Here is a 19,885-nt window from a genome sequence, read left to right on the forward strand (position 1 = left end):
AAAAAAGGTTTTAATTAAAAAAACTGCCCAACAACTAGTTTTCAGCGAGTACTAAAATGAAACCGAAAGAACAACCAAGAGACAAAAGCGTAAAAATATTGCTAGACTTAAAAAAAGTTTAACTAAGAAGTCAAAATGGACTTTAGATATGATTGCAGCCGGCCCCGTCTAGACTACATAAATCTCTACTTTAATGAATATTTTACAAATTTCTTTTACATGTATCCGAATATTGCTTTCATTAAAAAACCTAAATTAAAAGCTTAAATAACTTGACCCAATTATAAAATTAATACTAAATTACATATACTACATACATTACAGGCTTTGGTAAAAAAATCAGGATCCTCTGTAGAGGGACTTTTCCCCAACAAAATTATGTATTTTGGTTTATTACAAAGTTTTTATTAATTACGGGCCCATAGTTAGGCCCAATGAAAATGTGTTGTTGGTGACAGCAACTAAAGGCTGAGTTAGGCATTTTTGATTAAACCTTTTTTTTTAAATTCATGTGTGATTTATAATAATACTAGCCATTTCGCGCCCGCTTTGCTGGACGAATTAAAATAAATTTTATGTTTTTTTTTTTTTTTTTTTATGTAATAGGAGGCAAACGGGCAGGAGGCTCACCTGATGTTAAGTGATACCTCCGCCCATGGACACTCACAATGCCAGAAGGCTCGCAAGTGCGTTGCCGGCCTTTCAAGAATTGGTACGCTCTTTTCTTGAAGGACCCTAAGTCGAATTGGTTCGGAAAAACTTCTGTGGGCAGCTGGTTCCACATAGTGGTGGTGCGCGGCAAAAACTGCCTTAGAAAACGCTCTGTTGTGGAACGACGGACGTCGAGGTGATACGGATGGTATTTTGTATTTTGCCTTGACGTCCGATGATGAAACTCAGCTGCAGGTATTAGACCGAACAACTCCTCTGAACACTCTCCATGGTAAATGCGGTAGAAGATGCAGAGAGATCCTACATCTCTACGCAACGCCAAGGGATCAAGCCGCACGGAAAGTGACTGGTCGTCGACGATTCGAACCGCTCTTCGTTGAATACGGTCAAGTGGAAGGAGCTGGTACTGGGGAGCTCCCGCCCAGAGGTGAGAGCAGTACTCCATGTGGGGCCGAATTTGCGCCTTATATAGTTGCAAGCGGTGGCCCGGAGTGAAGTGCCGTCTCGCCTTGCTGAGCACACCAAGCTTTTTGGAGGCTAATTTAGCCTTTCCTTCCAGATGACCGCGAAACTGAACGTTATTCGATATGTCAACGCCCAGTATTCCGATGCTAGCTGAGGCTTTAAGGAGAGTGTCTTCGAAGAGGGGAGTAGCGACAAAGGGAGTTTTTTTAGCGGAAAACGCGCATACTTGTGTCTTCTTGGGGTTAAATTGGACTAGATTTAGTCTACCCCAGTCCGAGACTCCACGTAGAAGAGTTTCGACTTCAGACACAAGTTTGTTCCGGTACTCATCGACAACAGCCCGAGAAATACCTGCCCGGCCAGTGTAAAAAGTATCCCCAGTGCTGTCGTCCGCATAGCAATGGATGTTTCATTATTTTAATTTTTTTTTTCATATTTTTATTATTCTTCTTTTTAACTTCCCGCTAAGAAAATTGAAATATTTCGAAAATCGAGTTTTTAACAGATGTTGACGTTTAGAGGTTCTAGGAAGCCTCCCCGAATGTTTCCGCGGTGAAGTCCGTATGGATAAATTTTCATAAAAGTAAAACAGCAATAAAAAAATGAAGGAACGTTGGAATTTAATAAATAAATAGCCATAAACCATCTAGGAAAAATTTCGATCAGTGGTTTAGGCGTGATTGAGCCTCAAACGAAGACCATTTTCATTATATATATATATAGATATATAATTTATAAAAAAATATTTGGAACCTTGGAGCTATATAAACCGGCACCATCATAACCGCAAGAAATATCGCCATTTAACAATAGCTGAGCGCATCTCTCCCCAAGGGACAACTTAACTATACTGTATAGACTTGTCATAAAAACTTTTTTAATAAATTCTACAAACATAAATATTTCTACAATTTACAACGTGAAATCGTATATAAGTGCCATTGACAAAAAAGCATAGATAATGATATCAATGGTGTTGACGTCAAATGCTATTCTTGTTATCCTTTAGCTTTTGGGGATTTTTTTATATCACCAAAAGATAATGATATCAATGCTGACGTTCACAACAGGAGTAAAAGCTATTTTAATTGAAAATTATAGCTTCTTGGGTTCTTTATTGCAATAAGTTTAAGTGTAATATAAAATTATCTCAGAAGAATAATTAAAACAGGATATTTTTTTTAAATCTTTGCTAGATAATTTCTATTTGAAAGAAACAGTCTAGTTTTACGTTATTTTTAATTTAATTTATAAGAATCATTAAAGCGAAATAAATAGTTCACTATTATTATTTTTTACTTACTAATACTCTTCAGCTACGAGTTTGATATTTCTTATTCTTTTATGAAATATAACAAAAAATTTAAATAAATTTCCAACAAAATTAAGTAACATTTTAATATAACTGATGGCCATAGTGAGGCTAGAAGAGGATTGTCATATTTGTCTCAGAGACACAGTCAACTTCAAGCTCTTAATTATTTTTAAGTAAGTAGTTTCAGAGACATTGCAACAATTTATTTAAATCGTTTTAGTTATTTTAAAATAAGCACACTTTAAAACCTATTTATATCTCGTAAAGGTAAACGACCGGAACAATATACACAAATTAAGAGAATGACATATTTCCCGAATTCCGTCGCAATCGAACGGCGCCCATACTCATAAAGCCGATACAAGTGGACTGGCTATAAATTACACTTTAAAGGCTCACACGGTAAGCGAGTGGCGATTTAGAAAATATGCCGTCACCATTTTTACATCAATTATATTAGAAAATAAATTTAAACCTCATAAAGGCGAACGAAATACAAAAAAATGCGGTAACTAGGTAGATTGTTGTAAAATATATCAATATTTTTAGTAAAGTTTTTAAGTCTTTTGAAAATCAAATATCCTTATTTGGAATCTGCCACGACGACTATATACAAGTATATTTTTTGGTTATATTAAGGTTTTATTTACTTAAGAACATATTAAATACATCATTTGATGTTTGGTGGAATTTAAATCGGTTACGATTTTTCTGTCTATCCACTTACGTTACAATAATAAATATAGTTAGGAATTAAAATTTAACAAATAATTGGAAGATGTATGGTAAGGTTAGAAGGTGGTAAGGGTAATCGGAACTTAAGACAGACAAATTCATCACTTTAAGGTAAGAATAACTCTTTCGATAAATTGCTCAACTCCAATGTGTGTACTCCAAATTTCAAAATTAGTAAAGTTAATTCCAATTCTTTCCTTTCACGTAGTCAGAATACGAAAATGTAAACAATCCCCGCCAACGCATCATCACAAGCCTCTAAATTATACCAAAGTAAATCTCCTGGCAGTGATCCAGGGCGTCACTGCATAGCGCACCGTGCGACCATTGCGTTTTACCGAATTACTTCATTTGAGACGTGAAAAACCGCTCTTGGATTTTCGAATCGCTCTAAGCTCTATTCCCTTTCATAAATAATGTTTTAAGGATCTGATTTTTGATATTTAACACCACGTCTATACTGATGGATAACGAGAACTCCATACGGATGTAACAGCAAAAATCTCTCATTAAAAAAAAATTATATTCGTAATACTACGCTACTAAAAACCTCATCTCATTAACGAGAAGGCAAGCTATCTTAGTATCGTAACAAGTACGTACGATCTTTTTTACGCAATTATAAATAAGCAGGTACTAAATAGCAGTAATATGCAAATGTCATTTACTATGAATATCATTTTAGTTCGCAAAACAGTGTTTCAAAGCATAGTTTCAATCGGAAGTTTCACAAAGCTTTCCCACAGCGCTTATCAGGTGCAGACGCGGAAACCGCTCGGTTGAAGGAAATCAATGTAGCTGACGCAGGACAATACAAAGAGATACATACAAATATTACGGCTATTCTAAAGTTTTAAATATCACACATTTGAAAGAAATCATTTTTGATAGTATTAATGCGTTAACATGCGTGGTTGGTGATTTAAAAAAATCAGAAATCATATTTTTTAACTTAGTAAAGCCAAAAAGTGAAACACTTGTAAAAGCAAAGTAATTCTTTATAAAACGAAAATTAGGGCATGAATTCGTATTATCTATACGAAATTAAGCAATTAAAAAGAATTTAATTGCTTTATATTGATAATTACTATCTCATATTAGACACATTGTATTACACTTTGTATAGTGTTAAATAAAAACAACGCTCAACGTCCCTATTGTGTACCGAGGCTATTGTTTTAGCGAGGCGTGTTAGTGATGTACACTATCGATATCAGGGACCTAGCACATGCAGTGAAAATATCGAATATCAGACATATTTATAGCATATACACAAGCATATACATATGAAAAAAAGAAACAAGTTACAAACTAAAACTAATGTGTGGCCTCGATAATAGATTTTAGGCCGGCAACGCACTTACGAGCCTTGTTACAATGTGAACGTCCATGGGCATCACTTAACATCAGATGAGCCTCCTTCCCGTTTTGTTACATAAAAAATTTGATAGATGAGAGAGATCAGCATTAAATTTTAGCTTGTAAAACGGGATTATTATTTATAACTAATAATATGTTTTTGGATATTATTTAATAATACGTCAATATGTTAGAATATCGTTACTATACTATGATAACAATAGATAAATAGTTTCAAATCTAGTCAATTACTACATCACTATAATTATTCTGAAATATTAATTTAAATTCAAAATTACGATAATATACGACATCCCTAGGATAATCAACGCATCGCTTGTTTATTGTAAAACTTTCAAAGAATCTATCAACATCATATTACATTAACATTTAGATATATTCAATAGCCACGTTTTAATATAAACTCACAATATTTAACTAAAACTCCGCAACGTACGCGCGTACCGTATCGCGTTCAACGCGAGACTGAAAGCTGAAGCCTGAAATCACCTTACATTCCTGAAACCGACTGTTTTACGTAGAACCCTTGAAGAGATATCCGCTAGGCAACAATTGAGTTCAACTTACACTGGCCTTTCGGACCAGTTTAAAAGACACTCACTTTAGTTTATAATACAGGAAATTATGGTGCTAGGAAATCCAGGTTAAAATACTGCTACTGGTACATAAAGACTTAGTTCCGATCTTTTATATGATTTGATAACAGCAATTATATTTATTAACAGTAGACATGTTATTTTGTAAGAAAATTTTGGATTCTAAATTCTTGTAATCTATTCTAGTAGACTAGAGTATGTAGACAGATTTTACTTTTAACCATGAATTAGACGTGACTGAATCCCACGAGAGAAAGAGAGCTGGATAGAATATGTCGAGTGTAAATAATTATAAAAATAGTTCAGGTTTAGCACTTTGGTAACCTTTTCATCGTTTAGGATAATAGTAAAACGGTCCCGCATTGATTAAATATTGTAATGGGAGCGATTTTGCAATATGAACTTTCGCACATTGAAATAAAGTGTTTTGTTATATTACTTCATTTCTACAGCACCTTATCGATTAAGGTAAATCTGTATTCAAAGAAAAGCGGGCTTTATATTTTGCAAGTTTAATCTTAAATCGAGCAAAGGAATTAATTTGTAGAAAAATATAGACCTATATGAATGTTTAAAAATATTTTTTGAAACTTGTTTTATCTCTTGCCACCCACGGAGACCCGGGATCGACTCCCAGCAAAACACTGAAAGCTAAAAGCTTTTATAATGAAAGGCGAAAATATATCTGCTTCAATATGATTACGGGAAAAAACTGCAGTTGAGGAAAAACTAATAAAATTTGTTTAAATTTGCGAACTATACTTAAACTTTGCATACTGTAACAATAGTTAGAAAAGTATACAAACAGAAAAAAAAACCACCATATATTGTAGTCATAAAGCTCATTTATTAACAAAGAGCCAGACCATACAAAATCTAAGTTAAATTTATGAAATGAACTGAAATTGTTGCATAAGTAACCGAAAATGTTTAAAGTCGACCTAATCTATAGCAAGACAGAGTTCAAATTAAATGTTGGTCAGTTAAGCTCTTATAATGTCTAGTTAAATCTAAATTCTGATAGTGAAAATAAGAGAAATACTCGCAGACGGTATGTTAATGTTTGCTTCGTAATATATTAATTTGGCAGTTTGAGGAATTTTGTAAGAAATTCAAAGTGGCTGTCTGAGAAGTCATACGGATACCTATTGGATACATATAAATTATATATGGGTTAAACATTTTGTGAACGCAGGCTGATCGTCCTGAATTAGAATCCAGACAACAATTATAATAATAATCTTTATTTATTTCTCACAAAGACTTAGGACATAAACAAGTGACAGTTATATACTATTATAAATAAATAATTGTCTTACTTCTGTTTAGGGAAAAAGCTAGTTTGTGTGAGACTGATGCCTGCTAAAGGTAAGAGTACCTGTGTTACAGATAAAACCTATCTATGAAAAATAAACGTAAAACAAACAGAAATGTGTTTATCCCACGATTCACTCATCCTAATATAATGATTTCACGGTAGGTATATTGTAATTTTACATATTATCAAATCTAAAATGTTTTACGAAAAAAATTTATTAGATTCCGATTCAACTTTTTAAATTTGTTTTGATTTTCTTTTTAATAATTTTTTTATTAGGTTAAGAAAACTGTATATTTGATTGTAATCAATAAAATATATATTAACTAACAAGAAACGAGAGACTCATTAACGGATGCTAACATTAATGATGTCTATTAAATTTTATTAAATGTCGAAATATATATTTGCAAAAATAACCTATTCACAAAAGCTCTTCAAAAAATTCCCGCCAATGTCAATACACTATAGAAGCTTTACAGATATATAAAAATAGTAAAGAAAAAACTCACTGGTTAGGATGTGCGGTGAGACGGTTAGGATCAGATGCATTGCGATGTTTGCCTCGTCTAGGCGCGTCACGCTCGCGACAACTCTCCGCTCGGTTAACACCGCGCGATGTCGCACTCGAGCCCCGCCAGCTATAACATATAATACTTATTATTAAGTATTTTGATATAATCTGCAGTTTAAACCAAATATTTTAATTCAACAAGTTTAGAGAATATAAGTTATATTTTTAGTTTAGAAAATAATAAACTAAAGGAATGAAAACCCAAAAATCCGCTAACAACTTTGGTGTCTGAAATTTCTTACAAACTAAAGAGTTGCAATGCAATTTGCGGGTGTTTTTGAGATTTGAGGGGAAAACAATTAACAAGGCGCCGAACAATATGAGGTTATCTGTTTTCCATATACATTATTTGCGCGAAATGTTCGAAGTTTTATATACCATATATATATGAATAGTTACATTTTAACAAACTAGATGGCGCTGGATGTTTGCAAATAGTGAATATATTCAGTAAGATTGTTGAATACAAACTCGCGGTTAAAAAATTATCAATAAAACAGGTGCAGAACTGAGTATACCACATAACCCGTGCAAGTCTTAACTTTTTAAGACTAAAATACAATACTTTTGACAGATTTATCGATTGAATGCGAACGCCATCTTTTAAGTAATAGCGCCAACTCCACATTTCACAACTAAATGCGCTTAAATAAACTTATCGGTAGATGGCGTGTAATCAAGCAACGAATGAGCTAAACTAGTCATAAAAAAGGGGATAGTGTTAGTAGTAATAGTTGGACATATAATTATTATAGATTAGACCCAGACCAACTTATATATCTGTTGTGGTCTGGTTTTACTATAGCGTTCTTCGATAATGAACTATCACATATAGTTAATACTTCGAAAAAGGTCGTCATGAACTCTACAGCTTAATGGTTACGTGAAAGCCAGATGTGGCGCATAAATACGTACTTGTGTTCCTTCTCTGGTACTTCTTTGGCGTTACTTTCGCCAGCATCGTTGTCTATATCGGGAGTCGATTGCTCCTCTGTCGAGCCTTCACGCCTTGATTCACCTGGAAACACACAACCATACATGTTAATATATAACCATACATATAATGTAACGAATTATTTTTTTAGTAAAATTAAAATCAGCGCCATCTATCGTTGAATAGGGTAGGTTTACATTCTAAAGAGAGTTATAAAACCGTAACCAATTGGACCTCTTCGTCTGTATTGGAAAAGGATTAAATATGATAAATTTCAAAATAATTCCTCTTAACCCTATAAAGATAACGTGCGCCTCAGAGGCGCCCGCGAAATATATATTTCGCTGCCATTTTGTTACCGACGCGCATACAAGTTTGTGTTTCCGGGCCAATTCAATCCTTGGTCATCACTTCCGAGAGACTACTGCTTCTGTTCGGTAAGTACCACAGTTTTGCTGTTAGAGCGATGCGTTGCGCTCGGGAGGCGCATGTTTATCTTTTGTGTAACTTTCGCCACTTTCATAGTGATTTTGTTTTTATAATTTTTTACTAATGTACGGTTAGTTTAAAGGTAGGTTTTTTTTATTGGTGAATACTTATTGTAATTAATTGTTTTAAGGAGCGTTTTAACATCATGGCGAGCAGAAGAGTGTTGGATGAAAGAGAAATTATTTCTTTATTGAATGAAGAAGATGAAGGCGCAGATGTCGGCAGTGACAGTGAGATCGAGGACCATGTAAGTGAAGACAATGTGCAAAGCGATACTGATGATGAGTACGTAGATGAAGCTATGATTTATGAACATTCGAATGATCCTTCATCGCAGAATGTCTCTGAAAATACTGGACATGACCAACGCCGCCTAATGATGTGATCAGGGGCAAGAATAGGCATGTTTGGGCTACTGCTAAAGGACAAAATAACAGAAGAACGTCTGCGATCAATATAGTTCATTCCAATAGAGGGCCTAGTCGCATGTCTCGAAATATTTTTGAACCACTTACATGCTTTGAGATATTTACAACTGACGAGATTATGCAAGAAAAAGTATTGAGAATATCCTCCCACAAACTAACCGAGAGATGTCTGAAGAAGCTGATGAGGAACCTCCAGCTAGAATTCGACGGTACCTACTGTAGCTTATATACAAAAAAAAGAAGAGAATGTCCAAGATGAGTTGCACAATATGTAAAAAGACAGTGTGCGGAGAACATAAAAAAGATGGTTGCAACAATTGTCTTTAGCCGTTGATTTTTCCAGTATTTTTTTAAAATTGAGACTGATTATATAATAATTAATTAATTACTAAGAAATAACACTATAAAAATTACCTATTTTTAAAAATTTCTACCTAAGTACAGAAGACTTCTAATTTTTGTTAAGGGTTTATAAATACCTACAAATTTTCATATTTTCAATAAAAATTTATGATAATACTTATGTATTTTATTTACTTATTAATAATTCAACAATTTACAGTAGTGAATGAAATAAAAATAATTGACATTCATTAAAAAAATCTGCTATTAAAATAGTGCGCCTCTCAGGCGCATGTTTATCTTTTCAGTACAAAAAAATAACGTTATCTTTCTAGGGTTAACAAATATTAAAATTACGTCAAAAGCAATAGAAAAACAATGTGAAATCATGACGAGGAAAAGAAATAACAAAATGTTTAAAGCCGCGTATTCAAATCGTCACTTATGTCACGGTAATGAAACACACAATAAATAGCGATGATCTAAGCGTCGCGAATTAAGAAAACCTTCAAGTTACAAATGCACTTGCTTTTGAACTTCAAAGCTATTATTATCGATTGGTAGGTTGGAGGTAAAGTTTAGTTAATTGGTTCACTAAAGTGAGACTAAGAACTACTCGGAATCGCCCTTAATTAAATGGTCGAATTTTTTTATGATAATAAATCTTAATATTGATGCAAAATTAGTTAAGATATTCAGTTAACAACTGATTTAAGGAAGAGCACTTTTCTACTAGATCTATGGTATACACAAAACGTAAGAAACAATTAACAAATAACTGTTTAATCTAATATATAAAATTCTCGTGTCGCGGTGTTTGTAGTTAAACTCCTCCGAAACGGCTTGGAAAATTCTCATGAAATTTTGTGTGCACTGTGCATATTGGGTATGTCTGAGAATCGGACAACATCTATTTTTCATCCCCCTCAATGTTAAGGGTAGTCCACACTAAATTTTTTTTTTAAGTTTTGGATTTAAAAAAAAAATTTATGAACCAGCATTAAAAAATACATACAACCCCTAATTTTCACCCCTCTACGATCAACCCCTATTTTTATTATAAATGATATACCTGGCAAAACGACGTTTGCCGGATCAGCTAGTTGTTTATAAAATGGTTTAAGGATTGTCTGAGTGCAGGCTGTCAGAGAGGAAAATATCAATTTGTGAATCTTTGCAAATATCATTTTGTTATTGGTATATATCATAAACATATGGGTCATTCTTCTTTTTAACCTACAATTAGTTGTCTCCACCAATCAGTGAGAAAATAAACAAGGAAATTACTATTATTTTTTTCTTAATTGTATTTCAACATGCACTGTACTATATGCATAATGGCTATGCACGATCAAATAACAAATATATTGAATAATTTAATTGTAAAAGTACGTGACAAAGTAGTAAATCCGCGTGACAGAAGTGTATCTCATACAAATTCCCTATGTCTCCCGCTACCTCAGCTTGCGTTTAATCCATAATATTACGAAAAAATTATATGATGACACAAAACATAAAAATATCTTAGAGCTCCTAAATATATTGCCTACCATGCAATAGCAACCATTATTTTTTATCACTTTTAATAAAATATTTAAAAAATATCAAATACTTGTCTCCTACTGCCTGGTGTTTTATTTTGTAAATTCTGTCACGTGGGTTGTCCTTCGAAATACGCGTTTGTGCCGCTCATCGTTGTGGCCTGTGATTGAAGGTTTAGACCTCCTTCCCCAGCTTGGTACACTTTCCCCTATGAGATCAAAAGTCAGCGCGTCAATCGCTCGAAAGCTGTGACAGAAGGTGTGTGTTTTTATTCGGCTACCGCTTCGTCACGTAAGTAATGGATTCAAAATATAATTATTATTGTTACTTTTTGTTGTCTACTCTTACGTTATAAGAAATATTTTGTAGTCAATGAGTAAATTATAAATTCTATGTCAGCTTTTAAATGTTATCGACTTAACAACAAGTTTTTACCCCTACGTCACATGTCAACTCTGTCACACTTTTACCTAATGGCAAACAATTTTTTCGAAGATTATGGGTTTCGCCAAATATCCTGGAACTTCTTTGAATCAGGGTATGGAAAAGGAGCTTCTGATGGTTGGAGGGACAATGAAACGCCAAGATGATGCCATAGTAGGTAGAGGAAACTATATTGCAGATGTTCCAATTCTTATCCACTTTCAAGATGCCAGCAAATTTAAACGGTTCATTTTGACAGACTAAGACTTAGAAAAGGTAGCAACATCGATTCCAAATAATATTGTGCCCCTGAAAGGAACAAAGCAAGTCCACCAAATGTTCACGGAAACTCGTCTTAAACCATAGGGTATTTAGTTGTTGCTGTGAACAATTCTGTTCTTACGACGTTGTTGTCTTATTCTAAATTTATCAGCCTCTGCCTATATATATATATATATATATTGTGGGCGTGTTCTTATCTAACGAAAAAGAAGACGATATAATTCATGATGTGGAAGATTTCATGCTCACTAATATTATGAACACATTTAAAATGCCCCGAAAAAGATTTTACGATATTATGTATACATAATCCAGCCCAGATGAATCAACCAATGAAGATCAGCCAGCCACGCTTAAAACGAAAGATCCAACTGATCAAACTGCTGTCTGCGGTACTTCTTACCAAACACTCCAGGCTCCGAATGTTAATAAAAAGGGAAGAGACAATAAAATAAAAAATATAAAAATAAAATATGTTTATTATGGAACGTAAGATACATGTATCACTTATTCCACGTCATTAAATTTGAAGGCATCCCTACTCATCGGCAAAGAAGACAGAGGGTGTAGGCCGAGAGAAAAAGCCGGCGTAAAAAACTCTCGGTACTCTTTTAAAACAGCAAATCATCAAACAACACTTATTTATAACAAATATCGCAAATTAATTAGAAGTAGCCTGTCTAGCACTAGTCCCAGGCCCTTTTATCAATTAGATAATCGTTGACTTTATAGTAAGCCTTTTTACACAGCTTTTCTTTAATAGATTTCTTAAATTTATTGAAAGGCAGTGATAAAAGAGCTTCTGGGATTTTATTAAAGAAGAGTATCCCTTTCCCCAAAAAAGAATTACTAACTTTAGATAGTCTAGTACGGGGAAATTGCAGCCTGCGTTTGTTCCGTGTATTAACATTGTGCGTATGTTCTATTCTAGTAAACTTATCACTATTTTTGTATACATACATAATATTTTCATAAATATATTGCGAGGGAAAGGTAAGTATATTAATTTCCTTGAATTTATCTCTAAGAGATTCCCTACATTTTAAATTATAGATTGCACGAATAGCCCTCTTCTGCAGGATGAAAATAGTTTCGACATCAGCAGCATGACCCCATAATAATAAGCCATAAGTCATTAAGCTATGAAAGTAACTAAAATAAACAAGTCTAGCTGTATCGACATCAGTTAGAGAGCGAATTTTTTTAACCGCGTAGGCTGCAGAACTAAGTCTCTTCGCCAATCCGTTAATATGAGGGGACCACTGAAGTTTTGAATCCATGGTGATTCCGAGAAATACAGTTGTATCATCCAGATTCAATTCCTCACCGTTTATAATTGGTCTAGTATCCATAATCCTTGAATTTTTTGCACAAAATTTAATGCATTTTGTCTTTTTTGCATTAAGTAGAAGGTTATTCATACTAAACCAATGGACAATCGAAGACAGAGCATTGTTCACATCGTCAAAATTTGTTATTTGTCGTTTGATTTTAAAAATCAAGGACGTGTCATCAGCAAACAAAACTATCTGATGTTTTCTCTCTACCATGAAAGGTAGATCATTTATATAAACAAGAAAGAGGAAAGGGCCAAGAATTGAGCCCTGTGGTACCCCCATATCTACTGCCGACCCAGAGGACCTCTTACCATTCACTTCAACCTTCTGAGTTCTTCCGTGTAAATAGGAAGTCAGAAGATTCAGTGCGGTATTCTTGATGCCATAATGGCGGAGTTTCCCGATTAAGGTCTCGTGTTGGACACAATCAAATGCTTTGGATAAGTCGCAGAAAACACCTAAAGCGTCATGCGACTCCTCCCAAGCCTTAATTATATATCTATATAACTCAACACCGGCATCGGCTGTCGAGCGACCCTTGGTAAAACCGAACTGATTATTATGTAATAATTTGTTTACGTTAAAATGACTTACCAGTTGATTTAATATAATTTTTTCAAATATTTTACTACAAGTAGGTAGTACGGAAATCGGTCTAAAGTTACTGGGGTCGGACATACTACCTGCTTTAAATAATGGAATGACTTTACTATGTTTCATTAGATCGGGAAACTCGCCACTTTTAATACAATTGTTGAAAATTATAGCTAGATGGGGAGCAATTACATCAATTATGCTACTAATTATTTTTACAGAAATACCCCAAAGATCGGTAGTGTTCTTAATATCTATGGTTCTAAATATCCTCACTATATCGTCGGCACCAATGGGTCGGAATGTAAAACTGACCTTGCACTCGTTTACATTATCTTTGAGCAGCGATTCAGCGAGGGCGGGAGATGATTGAAGAGACTTTGTAGTCGAAATTGGAATGTCAGAAAAGTACTTATCAAAAACAATCGCTATCTCTTCGTTAGATTTGATTATAGTGTTATCGACACATAGTTCGATGTCTTGATTGCGATCCCTGACTCTTCCAGTTTCACTATCAATTATCTTCCAAGTCATTTTAGTTTTATTGCTACTATTTTTAATCTTGTTTTTAATATTTAAGGACTTGGCCGCGTAACAAACTTTCTTAAATAATTTCGAATAATTTCGAACATAAAGAATAAATTCTTCATTATGATTGTATGACTTTTCAGCGTAAAGGTCATACAACCGTTGTCTACTTTTATAAATTCCCGCTGTCGCCCAATCACTAAACGATTTACACTGCGAATGAGAGACTTTCTTTGGGGTAAAGATGGTGTTGAACTCTTTATTAATACAATCACTTAGATTGTTGTATTGTATATCAACGGTAGTACCTACCGGTAATAAAGGTAGGTGTTTACCTATATTATGTCTAAATCTCACCATTCGCTTTTTATTTACTGGAACAAACACACTGCTCTTATTTACTTGTTTCACCACTTTACATTTTAGCGCCACTAACTGTCCACAATGATCTGAGCTAAGATCAGTTGTAATTGAGGTTTGCATTGCCTCTGCATCTGTAAATACATTATCTATACATGTAGCAGTGGAGTTTGTAATTCTAGTGGGCTCAAGAAACAAGTTAACAAGATTGTAAGATTTTAATAACAGATTGAATTTTTTACTAATGGAGGTATTTTCTAATAAATTTATATTGAAGTCACCACATACAATAATATACTTATTGTTCTTAAAACTAACTTTACACAAAATGTCCTCCAACTTTGCTTCAAAAAAATCGTAAGATGCACTTGGTGGTCTATAAACACTTAAAATAATGCAATTCTCAATCTCTATACAGGCTACCTCCAAAGAGTGTTCTACAGACAGACACACGATGTCATTACGCTCTTTATACTTTAAATTTTTATTAACAATAATCAAAGAGCCCCCATGAATCGCCGACAATCTGCAAAACGAACTTGCAACTTGGTGCTGATCAAAGTTAAAGATGATTTGGCATTCTCTAAGCCAATGTTCGGTAATGCATAGGACATCAATTTTTCTTGATTTTAAAAACAACTCCAATTCTAATTCTTTGCCCAACATACCTTGCATGTTTTGATGCATCAAGTTTAAACAGTTGTTGTTAGTAATATTACATGTTTGTGTTGAGCTGAGTTGTACTAAATTATTGCTAGAGTTTGCCTCTATTGTCACACTATCTAATTTAAATTATTAATACTTAATGAAGTGCTACTGCAAGTATCACTACATTCTCTTAAGCTAAGCTGCTCAATAGAAGCAGTTGTCTCAAAAGCTAGCTGCTCAATAGAAGCAGTTGTCTGAAAAGCTAAATGTTTAGCTTTAGTTGTAAATAAAAAGTAAGATAGCATAGTAGCTATCTGTTGTAAATAATAATTAGGTAGGCGGAACCTATCCTTTGTCAATACATACTTATTTTTAAATATACAATTTATGTCCATTAAATTAGGTAGTGTACCTAAGTCACAATTTAATTGTATATTGTAATATTTCTAGTTCGAAGAGCCACTATCAATATTCGAAAAATAAGACTTTCTATCAATGGCTTAATGATTATTTTATTTTATGTTTTTGGAAACGTTAATTTGATGTCAAGCTATACTAGACTTTAATTACCTTAAGCGAATGAGTAGTCATTTAATTTACTAAAATATGAATCTCTTATTCTAAAGGTTCTCAAATGTGATTTCAATAATTATCTAAGTTCGATCTCATGTTATTTTATATGACAATGATGAAGACTGAAAAGATGTATAACAAAATAAATTATTTTAGATAAATAAACCTGTTTTATACCAAAACGCAGCCTGGTATCCCCTAGAATATCAAACTCCGTCACGATGTTGTCTCCTGATAGGAAAACTATTTTTGTCTTTTATATATTTTGTTATGACTAGTGCAACATTTAAAATTTATATTTATATTATTTGATTATATTGCTATCTGTGATATTGGTATTTAATTTTAAATGATCGTAAAAATTGATTTATAGCAAAAAATACATTTATATTAGCAGAAAATGTGACGGAGTGATATTAGGTCACGAATAAAACATATTTTATACATACAAATGTATTATATTAATATGTTTTCTAAAAGCTCATTTAGTTAATTAATGTATTACAAAAGTACAAGTTATTTGACAAAGAGTATTCGATAGAATAAAATAAAAGATTTCGTGCCGAAATAGTAAATTTTTTTGTCGAATTTTTCTTTCAGGCCTAGAAAATCGTACAAAAATCTGTAAACATCTCGGCAAACCACGTTTTCCAATAGAATAGAAAATCTGCTATCAGAATATATATATAAACTGACAAGAAAGCTTTATATTTTTATTTTAAAAATTGAGCTAAAGCTTTATCAAATTGTAGGTTTAAAAGAAGAACGACCCATATGCAGTTTTAACTGTTATTTAATTCCAGAATAAATTCCCTTAAATATCCTATAAATAAAAGAAATGTGAGGGTAAATCAATTTCTCTACCGGTTTCCCCATTACGTCACATGGGAGCAAAAAAAGCTCATTAATTGATGCACCAAAAATGATGAGTCACGCGAGCGTCACCCTCAACTGTGCTTCGGTCATCGACCCTAATTCGATTCTTCATAAACATGCAAAATATGGATTTTCTTATTAAGCAATTGAGTATAATTTTATACACAAGACTTAAACTAAACTTTATCTACGTTTTTTATAAAAGTTCTCTCTCTTTCTTTTTGAGAACTAAAATAATCTTTGCGTTCTGAAAAAGATCTTATTGTTATCACAAAACCATATTGCTGTTTTGTCACGAATTAATATCAAATACATATTACTAAATCCAAAGTTTATAAACGCAACTTTTTCCTTTTACTTAACGCGGAAATATACAACAGAATGCTGAATTTTTCTATTAAACTAAGACAAATTAGAAATCTCGAAGATTATATCTAAAAGTAAACTAAAAAAGTGTAACAAACAAATTACTTCTCTCAGTGTGGTATAGTTTAGACTGAGCCATATATGTAAGATAAACAGCGTTTTTATTTGAATAATTTTATAAATAGATATTTAAAAATATGGCCAAATGGTATTTTTATTCAACGCCTAATACTGTCAACAAAGCGCCTACATTGTCTTTCACGACCATAACCCAAGAACGGGACCCGTTTAGCATATAGTTATTGTTTCAACAGGAAATCGTGTTTACAAACATAATATTCAGAGTGCACTGCAATGCATCGCCGTAACCTAAATTTATTTGCTCCAATAACTTAGTATTTTGCTCATTGACGTCAATTATAATAATTCATTTCAGGAATTCGAATATTTATAATAAGGGTTTATTAAGGATTTAATTTGTCCACGATTTATGAAATTAGTGTATCGTTTAAGCACTAAGTATATCTTTGTCGCAAGAAGTCGGCGGCGTATAATAATGGTACCTCTCTAAATAATCGTAAAGTAAATATTTCTTTCGGACACGTGGCGACGTATATGGGTTGACATATTATGAAGTAAAAAGAGCACATTTGTAGCACATCCCAGTGGGGGGCAACGTCCTAAAGACGGCAGCACATCATGAAATGTGCGAATCGCGATAACAGTTCACTCGCACCACGCAAGCTCCATACTGTCCTGAGTGGCAAACAATCGAGTAGTTTAATGGCAACGATTGAAATACAAATATGTCATTTAACTAGAAAATATGTTTGATTTTTTTTTTGCTACTGTATCGGTAGTATTTTCTCATATAAGACAGAAGTTTCACATTCAAATACATATCATAATAACTTCACGGCATACATTTAATCAACTTGACACTTACAAATCACATACAAAACTCTAATATCAAAAAAAAAAAATTTAACAGGTAAATATGAATTGTTTTATTCTTGTTGTTTAGTGAGGGAGAGACACTTACGTTTATAACGCAAAATTTTACTTCAATGTGGTACAATGTGCAAACAAAAAACAATAGATTTAGGTCCTAACACGTAGCCCGTTATCCCCCGTAATCTCGCTAATTCGGACACAATAAAATTGCAATAAATATGAGTCCGCAAGCAGGGCGATCGACATCAATTCGACGAAACACGGCGCATCTCAGCGAATTAATAACTTGATCGTAACGCTGATATTGTAAATTTTAAATGCGTAACATTTTATGTGAGCATATGTATGTTTCTTTGAAGAATTAATTGCCCTAATGTTATGTGATCATTACGTAAATAAGTTTCTTTAAAAAACTTAATCTTACACATTCATCTTTAGTGTTATGAGAACAAATAGGAGTATGTACTTAGATTGCCATTGAAATATTTTAATAATAATACAGCTTTATTCATTAAATGGATGTGACAAGCTTGATCTAAGGCTAGTCCCCGCTTAGAAGCAATTTTCAACTTTTTTTTAAATATATAATAAGGGCCAACGGGACGCCCAAAAAAGGCAGTCATCGCGGCATATTTTGCGTTGCCGGCCTTTGAGGGAGGAGTAGGTATACTCTAAATAAAATAAAGGTCGTATCTCTCATGAAAGACCCCAACCGGGAGTCGATTCCACAGTTCACTAGTTCGCAAAAGAAAGTGCCTTGTTAAACGAACTGTGGAAGACTGCCAGCCATCAAATCAAGGTGATGCTGATGGAAATTTTAAATTGATACCGCTCGTACGGTGTTGAAACTAGGCAGGAGGGATCAACCCAAACAAAACTTCAGAACACTCACCATAGTACACTTTGTAGAAAACGCAAAGAGACTCAATGGAGATTGACAATTCGACAAGCCCTTCTCTGAATTTGGTCAAAAGGAAGAAGCTAGTATTTGGGAGCACCAGCCCAGAGATGTGTCGTATACGTAAATTATTTACAAATTGCCCACTTTAAGTAACCATGTCGTATAACTAAATATCACGTAAAACACTTAAATAATAATCAAGACAATTTAAAAGTAAACAACAGACGCAGCTTAAACAAGTTAGCATAGAACCGCGCACCGGAAGCATACATTTCGGCTGCGCATGAGTCCCACATCGCTTCATCAACACGCGACGGGAAGCGAGTATAAATAGCAATCCTTGCTTGTGATTCATGTCACCGCTTCTTCCCTGGTGATTATTTAGACTTCAGAATGATAAGCATTCTAAAAACAAATACAGGACATAAATTACAAAGGATCAACATTAAAATTATTAGAATTGATGCAAGCTATCAAGAAAACAAATTTGTGTATATCTTAAGCCAAATTATACAAGGAAAATGGAACACAAAAAGGTGTGTTTATCGAGAGACAAGGTCAGATGTGGTGACCTCAACAGCTTGTGGTCACTGCACTAACCATTCCGAATAATGATATGGACAATCGTGCTACTCTTCTGCGAATTATTTTTAAACATTACATACATTCAAAGGCCATACAAACAGTCAAATCTACCTTAATAAAATTATAATTACTTCCTACTATAAGTCTGGGTTACCTTTGTAACTATTCGTATTTTTTTTTTTTAAATTTAGAACAGCCCTGCGATTCTGTAACTCACTTTTCGAACTCACACAGCGGTTTTCGCATCGGCGGCATAGTTTATTGTTTATCAGAATGCCAAATCATAAAATGACTGCTTTACGACTGATTTGAGAGCGACCGCCGATGCGAAAACCGCTGTGTGCAAACGGGCAGGAGGCTCACCTGATGTAAAACACTGTCCATTCAAACGCTGGACACCTTAGGCCGGAGGGCTCGCGATTACGCTGCCAGCCTTTGTAAAAATGTAGCAGTTTGAAATAAATTAGTTTCTTCTAACGTCGAAGATCATCAAAGTAAATTCGATGACTAAGCCAGAACTCGTGCGCTGAATATAAATCTCGTCAATAATAAAATCGACGTACATAACATTCAAAGCAACGCGAAACGGTTCATTAACGATCAATGTTCACGATGGCATTAAAAATTTATTAACGTTTATTTGACGCAATTGGTAATGCAGGTGGCGA

General features: G+C 33.7%; 1 protein-coding gene across 2 annotated transcripts in view; it reads right to left on the reverse strand.

Moving 5' to 3' along the window:
* LOC125055470 (rho guanine nucleotide exchange factor 11) overlaps positions 1-19,885 on the reverse strand; it is a 137,465-nt gene that overhangs the window by 26,612 nt on the left and 90,968 nt on the right. For both annotated transcript variants that reach the window (XM_047657933.1, XM_047657932.1), the window contains exons 22-23: positions 7,971-8,073; positions 6,994-7,122 (exon numbers count right to left, since the gene is read on the reverse strand). In XM_047657933.1, coding sequence (XP_047513889.1) covers positions 6,994-7,122; positions 7,971-8,073 — 232 coding nt within the window. The remainder of the gene's footprint in view (positions 1-6,993; positions 7,123-7,970; positions 8,074-19,885) is intronic.

The sequence above is a fragment of the Pieris napi genome, chromosome 13, assembly GCF_905475465.1.
Source record: "Pieris napi chromosome 13, ilPieNapi1.2, whole genome shotgun sequence".
NCBI lineage: Eukaryota > Metazoa > Arthropoda > Insecta > Lepidoptera > Pieridae > Pieris > Pieris napi.